Genomic DNA, 7771 nt, shown 5'->3' with positions numbered 1-7771 from the left:
CAGGGCCAGCCTGCCGTCCGGCTGCCGCCCGCCGTGGTGTGAGGGGGGTTCTGCGCACCCACAGTCGCCACCGTCCCACCTGGGCTGCCGGAGCCTCCCCCTGGACCCGTGGTGCCCACTGCCACCCTCATTCGGCGTGAGAGCGCTGCTTCCGCTCCGTAAGTGAGGGCCTTGGCCCAGGCCTCTAATGGCCAGCCTCCCTCTGCAGTGCCTCCCTGCAGCCTGGGCCGGCCACTGCCTGCTCCGTTTAGTGACTGGTGTCCCCTGCTCTGGGCACGGAAGGTGCCAGGGGTCTCCCAGACTCACCCTCCCACCATGCTACCCCCTCTTCTTCCCTGGGCTGCCGATGGGAGGAGCCAGGCCTGTGACCACAAGCCCCATGGAGGTCCGCTGGTGTCCCGCTGTCGCTGGCCAGGCATCCACCAGGCTGTGCGGGTCTGAGCCTAGAAGTCTGTGAGTGTGTCCGGAGGGCTCTGGGCCTGTCTTGGGGCTCTGTCCCCCGCCTGAGTTTCTGTGTTGTCTTCTGTGGCTTTCTCTGAGTCTTGCTGTGTATCCATGTGTCTGTCTCCGGCGTCCATCTGTCAGCCTGGGTTCTGCGGCCGGGCCAGGTCTAGGTTTGCCTCCCTGGGTGGGTGGATGAGGGCCTGGAACTCCCCAGGCGGTGGGCTGGAACCTGGAACCTGTGGGGGTGGGTGCCTCAGAGCCTGGAGTGCGGAGGAGCCATGGGCTTCCAGCCGGTGAGAGTAGAAACCCTGGGGGAGACGGGGTTGGAGATAGAGGGAGAAGGGCCTGAGCCCAGCCCCCACCCAACCTGGGCGGCTGGGGCCTGTGTGTCCAGCTCTAGGCTTCCAGGAGACCTCGGGTGGGCTCTACCTTAGAACAGCCGACTGGGGCACCCCAGCCCATCATCCACCAACCCCCTTCGCTCCTGCAGTCACTGTCTGAGGGCTCCACTGTGGTGGGGAGCTGTTCAGAGGCAGCAGTGACCCCCACCTCCAGCTCTGGCAGATGCTCTTGTTTCTCAGGGGTTTGGGGGTGCGGGGGTACGATTAACAGGGTCTCTGGCTCTTTCCTCCCTCCTCATCCAAGATTCTTGCATGGAAACCGCAGTACCCCATCTGTAAAGCCAACATTTTCCACTTTATGCTCGGAGAAACTGAGGCTCTCATTTCAGAGAGGCGAAGTGACTTGCCCGAGCTTGCACAGCTAGTCTGCGGGTTCTGCTCCTTCTGTGGGGTGAGCCAGCTGAGTGCGGTCTGCGCGGGGGTCTCTGGCCACAGCTTGCAGGCCCCAGGCCCAGCTCCGACCGAAGCCCGAGGCCTCCAGGCGGGCGGGAGCCCAGATGGAGCCTTTTGGTGGGTTGCGCCGCTGTCAATGCAAAATTGCGGTATTCTCCTGCTTGAAGATCGCAGTTTTTTGGCCTCGTGGTCCCCAAACTCTCTCCGACCCCAGGTGCCAGCGGGGGCGGAGGCGGAATGCAAGCAGACCCCTTCCTTTCGGGTCAGTTTCTCCAACTGAAAAACAGTAGCCCCGCGGATGGTCCCTAGCCCAGAGCAACTGCTCGGCCCGTAGGCCCGGGAACCCCTTTGTCCCCAAGGCCGCCCAGTGCTTTCTTCCTCGCCCCACCCCCCGTGAGAGCTCTGAGGGGAGCAGCGGGGCCCTGCCTCCGGGCTCCTCTCCCAGCTCCTGCACCCGTAGAGTCTTCGGGTCCTCCCTAGGCCTCGGACATTCGTAAAAAAATTTCCACGATTCCCATTTCCAGCTCAGCGAACTGAGGCTGGCGAGCAGAAGGAGTTCGCCCCAGATCTCCCCAGCGGGGCGCCACTGAGCGCTTCCGCCAGGCCACGCGCGTGCTTTGCCCCTACTGCTTGGGTTCATCCTCACGACCCACCCTTATCGAGGAAGAGCGGTCATCTACCCACTTCACAGATGTGGCAACTGAAGACCCGAGACGGGGAGAGAGCTGCTGCAGGCTCAAGTGAGGAGACGTGGCGGGGCCCATGGGAGAATCTGGCTTCCACCCATGAATCCGAGCCTCGGCCACGGTCGCCACTTGCCCTTACCCACTTCCACGCTGCAGTGCGACCAGCCACCCGCGTGGCATTCGCCACGACCCAGCTGGGTTCACAGACAGGAGCTGCCTCCTCCCACTGCAGGCGGGTGACCCAAGGCCCCCAGAGCCCTATACCTGCCCAGATCGCTGGGCACTCGGGCTCCGCAGCTCTCTGGCCTCGCTTGGGGTCCGGGGAGCCGGGCTGCGGCTGGGGGGCCGGGAGGATGAGGGCGAATACTCGAGCCGGACTGCGGAGAGGGTGCCGGCGCGGGCCGGGCTTGGGGGGAGGACACGACCGGGCCTCCGCCCCCGGATACCGCACGCGCCGATATAGAGGGACCGGCCCCCGGCCCTGGCGCGGCGGGTTGGCGCAGGGCGCGGTGGCAGTGGAGGGGCCCGGGTCCCAGGTGCGCCTCGGAGCGGCCCCGGCGGCGGTGGGGGGGAAACGGGGAGGCAGGCGGGGGGGGCGGGGAGGCGGGAGGTGGGAGCCGAGGCCCCCGCGCCGCCAGCCCCGAGCCCCCGCCTCCCCGCCCCCGGCCCGAGCGGCCGTCATCGCGGGCGGGCGGCGCTGCGACCGGGTGCGGCTCCTCGCCGGCGGCGGCGGCGCGGCCGAGAGGTGGGGGCTCCGCGCGGGCGGGACGCGGGGTGCTGCTCGCAGGAGCGACCAGGTGGGCGCCGGACCGGCTGCAGCCGCCGTCGCGCCCCCTCTCGCGTCCCGGGCCCTGGCTCCTCGCGCTTCCCTCCTTGGGACTTCGCCTCTCCGCCCGAGGTCGCTCCCTCGCCTCTGGCTCGGCTTCCCGGAGCCCGCCGACCCCCGCCCGAGGTCTCCCCGCCCGACGTACCGGTGGCAGCGGCGGCTCGGGCTGCGCCTCCCGTTGCCGTCGCTGCCGCGGCTTTGTCTCCCCTGGCGAGGGGGCCCCGGCGGCTCTGCGTTTTCGGGCTCCCGGTCCCGGCGCCGTCGTTTTCCGCCTCCTGCGGCCCGGGCCCCCGTCCGCGTCCGACCCCGCGGGGCCTCGCCTTGGCCCTTGGGCTCCTGCCCCGCGGGTTTCCGCGCGTCCCCTGTCCCCGACCCTCGGGCTGGGCGCCTCCGCCTCCAGGTTTTCTCTCCGTGTTTCTGTAGCTCCCCGGCCTCGTCTCTCCTGGCCTCCTCTCGTCTCGGCGTCTCTGTCTCTCGTCTATCGTTGTGTCTCTGGCTCTGCGTCAGTCTCTCTTGGGTTTTCTCTTCGGACCTCCGCTGTCTCTCCGAGTTTCTGATCCAATCCCCCACCCCTCGTTTCTCTCTCTCTCTCTCTCTCTCTCTCTCTCTCTCCCTGTCTCCCTGTCTCTCTACATCCCTCCCTGTGTCTCGCCCCCGCCGGGTTCTCTCTAGCTGGGCGTCTCTGTGTCTGTGTCTCTGGCACTCTTGGACTGACCTCGCGTCTGCGCCCCGCGGCGTCGGTCGTTGTCTCTCTCCAGGGTTTCTTCCCATATCTGTCTCCCCCGGACTCTGTCTGTGCCTCCTTCGTCTCTGCCGGGTTCCCAGAACACCCGGGCCGGGCGCCCCAGCGCTCCTGGGTCCCCTGGCGTCTTCCCCGCGGCTGAGCCCATCTCCTTTTCTCAGAATCGGGGTTTTGTTCTCAGACAAACGAATCCCAATCGAAGCGCATCGAATCCGAGGGCCCCAGATCGAGCGCGACGGGGTCCGCGCTGGAGGAGCCCCCCGGGCGGGGCGGGAGCGCGGGGCCTGGCGGCGGAAGGCCGGGCGCGGGGACTGCACCGGGCCCACCCTGGCACGCTGCGCGGGGCGCTCGGTGGGTGCCGGCGGCGGCGCCTGGGCACAGCGAGGGGATTACGCGACGGGCCGGCGACAGCGGCTGGGGCAGCGGCCGCGGGGACCCCAGGCTGCCGGTCTCCGCCGGCCCGCCCTGACCCGCTGTCGCTCCGCAGGCGGACGCCGCGGGCATGGACTATTCCTACGACGAGGACCTGGACGAGCTGTGTCCCGTGTGCGGGGACAAGGTGTCCGGCTACCACTACGGACTGCTCACGTGTGAGAGCTGCAAGGTGAGCGGCGAGCGCGCGGCAGGGGTGAGGCAGACGGGCGCGGCGGGGCCCCGCTGACTCTCAGCTCCCGCAGGGCTTCTTCAAGCGCACGGTGCAGAACAACAAGCACTACACGTGCACCGAGAGCCAGAGCTGCAAGATCGACAAGACGCAGCGCAAGCGCTGTCCCTTCTGCCGCTTCCAGAAGTGCCTGACGGTGGGGATGCGCCTGGAAGGTGCGCGCCGCGCGGGCCTCGACCCCTGACCCCCGACAGCCTCAGGGGGTAGGGGGTGGGGGTGGGAGAGGGGCCGAGGGGATAGCACCATTGGCCTTCGCGAAGGCCCCTCGTGCAACATTAGGGCCCAGTCGCTGCAAGGGAACAGGGCGCTGGCCCTGGGTGGGCCTCGGGCGGGGAAAGTACACTGGCAAGGCCAGCCTGGGTTGGGCTGAGAAGTATCCAAAAGTGAACCCTATGGTGATGACTCTTGCCCCAGCCCCTGCCAGGGCCCCAGCACAGGGTCGGCAGAGCTCCTCCCTCTGTGAGGAGGTCCCCATCCCCCTCAAAATACCCAACCCCAGCCGGCAGCGGCCAAGTCCCAGTGCCGGCACTGTCAGTCAGGCTGGGTGATGTTGGGCAAAATCCTTAACCTCTCTAAACTGCAGATTCCCCATCTGAAACATGGGCTTGGCGGGATGGAGCGGCTCATGCCTGTAATTCCAGCATTTGGGAGGCTGAGGCAAGAGGATCACTTGAGCCCAGAAGTTTAAGACCAGCCTGGGCAACATGGAGAAACCTTGTCTCTATAAAATATAAAAAAGTAGCTGGGCGTGGTGGCATGTGCCTGCAGTCCTAGCTCTCAGGAGGCTGAGGCGGGGGGATCACTTGAGCCTAGAAAGTCGAGGCTGCAGTGAGCTATGATCACACCACTGCACTCCAGCCTGGGCGAGAAGGAAACCCTGTCTCAAAATATAAGTACATAAAAATAAAAAAGAAAGAAAAGAAAAGGCACAAAGAGAAAGAAAGAAAAGAAAAATGGGCTTAACGGCAGTGCCTTCCTCCAGTGAGTGAGTGTGGGGATCGGTGTAGGAAAGCTGAAGGTGCCTGGGCATTCATTGCTGCAGGTTAGCTGTCAGGCCGATCACGCTTTCCATTAGGATCTGCCCACCACCACTGCCCAGCCCCCGCACATTCAGCTGCCCATCTGCTTGTCTGTCCGTCCATCTGAAGGACTCTCTGGTTTATTCGTTCAGCCAGTGAGATTCCTTCCCGTCATGTTCTTAGCCAGGCCCTGAGGGGGCCGGGCAGTGGGGGACAATTGAATTGCCCCTAAGGAACCCAGGCCCCTCTTTGCCTCCCTACCCTCAACCCCAGCTCTCAGCCCAGAGAGGAGGCGGTAAGTTTTGGCAGGAAAGATTTGAGCTTCTGGAGGTGGCCAGTCACTGGACTGTGTGCTGAACAGGCAGTGGTTGATTAAGGTCTTGGAACAGTGTACAGAGCCCCAGGTGGCTCTGAGAGTGGCGGACCACATGCCCTGCCACCTGAAGAAAGGACTCCTGGATGGGAGGGGGACATCCTGTCCTGTCCCCAGAGCCCATGCCCCTAGCGCCAGGTCCCAAGGGGCCAGATAGCTGGCTGTTGTGGGCAGCAGAAGCTCCCGTGCACCCTGCGAATGGCACAGCGCTGCTCACCCCAGGGGGCAGGAAGATTGGCCAGGCGGCCCCCCAGCCATCATCCCTGCTGAGCACCACCCCCTCTCTCCTGCTCTTTCCCCTCGCCCAGATCCCAGGGTGGGGCCCTGTCTGAGCAGGGGCGGGGGGCACACTCCAGCTGCAGAGATGCACCTATTGGGTCTGGCCAGGCGGAGGAGCTTCTAGTCAGCAAGAGAGGTCCCCTCCCGCAGCATAGAGCCTTGACCAGCTCTAAACTTGGCTTCACATTCACAGCCAGTGAAGGATACTTGAGTCATTTTGAAGCAGGAGCTCAACAGTCAGGCAGTCAGTCAAAAACAGCTGGACCCTGGGGCCAGCGGTGAACAAGGCTGACTAGGGTCCCCTTCCGGTCACCATCTTCCTGCCAGGCCTTGTGCTGGGCACCTGAGCCCAGAGCTTAGCCTGCAGGAGCACATGGCATGATCCACTCAGCATGCTAAGGGTGGGCAAGGACAGGGCACCTGGGGCAAGGACAGTAGAGTCCGTTTGGCTATATCCAGGAGTGCTTCCTGGAAGTAGTGACATTGAGGCTGGGTGTTCAGCAAGCAAAAGAGAAAAAAAAAGTTTGAGTCAGAAGGAAAATGAAAGGCAGGGTGGAGGAGGAAGGAGATGTGTCAAACAGAGGAGTGGAGGTGAGTTAGGTGGAGTGGAAGGAGAGGGGTCTTAGCAGGGATTGCCTGAAAAGCTGAGCAGGGCTTTGAATGCTAGGCAAAGGAGACTGACTTCCCCTGTGGTCAGTGGGAGCCATGAAAGGCTGCTGAGCAGGGGAGAGAGCGGTCAGATTTGTTTGGAAAGGATCTGTGGTGGGGCAGCATGGAAGGGGGCTTAGAAAGGGTGAGTCTGACCCTCTGCCCCTGCCCACAGCCGTGCGCGCTGACCGTATGAGGGGTGGCCGGAACAAGTTTGGGCCGATGTACAAGCGGGACCGGGCCCTGAAACAGCAGAAGAAGGCACAGATTCGGGCCAATGGCTTCAAGCTGGAGACAGGGCCCCCGATGGGGGTGCCCCCACCGCCCCCTCCCGCACCGGACTATGTGCTGCCTCCCAGCCTGCATGCGCCTGAGCCCAAGGGCCTGGCCGCCGGTCCACCTGCCGGGCCACTGGGCGACTTTGGGGCCCCGGCACTGCCCATGGCCGTGCCCGGTGCCCATGGGCCACTGGCTGGCTACCTCTACCCTGCCTTTCCTGGCCGTGCCATCAAGTCTGAGTACCCGGAGCCTTACGCCAGCCCCCCACAGCCTGGGCTGCCGTACGGCTACCCAGAGCCCTTCTCTGGAGGGCCCAACGTGCCTGAGCTTATCCTGCAGCTGCTGCAGCTGGAGCCGGATGAGGACCAGGTACGGGCCCGCATCTTGGGCTGCCTGCAGGAGCCCACCAAAAGCCGCCCCGACCAGCCGGCGGCCTTCGGCCTCCTGTGCAGAATGGCCGACCAGACCTTCATCTCCATCGTGGACTGGGCACGCAGGTGCATGGTCTTCAAGGAGCTGGAGGTGAGTCTCTCTTCCCGCTTGGCCGGCCCTGCATCATGGTCCTCCCAGCTGCCCAAGCCTTAGCCCGACTGTCCTTTGGATAGGGCCATCCTGCCTACTGGCTTCAGGCAGTACCTGGGGACCTGGAGGCCACCCTGGGGACATTAAGGAGCATTTCCACTCCATCGCAGCCTCCTGGGTCCCCGCTTCCTCCCTCTCCTTATCTCCTCCTTGAGCCTTTCGCAACCACTGCTGCTTTGATCTCTGCCCCTGTCTCTTCCTACTGTCTCTCTCCCTTGCATGTTGTCTCTCTGCTTCTTGGTGTCTCTGCAACCCCTTCAGTCTCTGGGGCTCCCTGTTCTGGGGCTCTCTCAGTACGCATTTCCCTCGTTCTCTGAGACCCTGGGCTCCCTCAAAGGACTAGCTGAGTCCTTGGGAGACTGTCTTGCCTCCCCAGGCTTCAGCCCAGTGTTGGGAAGGGGGTCCGGCGCATCCTGTCCTCCCATTCAGGGAGGC

The 7771-nt window shown here is 64.5% G+C and overlaps 1 protein-coding gene across 1 annotated transcript; it reads left to right on the top strand.

The window, feature by feature from the left end:
* The first annotated feature begins 1841 nt into the window (after nucleotides 1-1841).
* LOC116465006 (steroidogenic factor 1) lies at nucleotides 1842-7339 on the top strand. Its single transcript, XM_058435215.1, has 4 exons — nucleotides 1842-1978; nucleotides 3980-4096; nucleotides 4170-4311; nucleotides 6651-7339. The coding sequence occupies exons 2-4, from the start codon at nucleotides 3995-3997 to the stop codon at nucleotides 7337-7339; spliced, it is 933 nt and encodes a 310-aa protein (XP_058291198.1). The 5' UTR covers nucleotides 1842-1978; nucleotides 3980-3994.
* The last annotated feature ends 432 nt before the right edge of the window (nucleotides 7340-7771 follow it).

Source organism: Hylobates moloch, unplaced genomic scaffold, assembly GCF_009828535.3.
Source record: "Hylobates moloch isolate HMO894 unplaced genomic scaffold, HMol_V3 SCAFFOLD_2592, whole genome shotgun sequence".
Classification (NCBI taxonomy): Eukaryota; Metazoa; Chordata; class Mammalia; order Primates; family Hylobatidae; genus Hylobates; species Hylobates moloch.
Note: the sequence above shows the minus strand (reverse complement) of the source record. Positions and strands in the feature narration are given on the sequence as shown.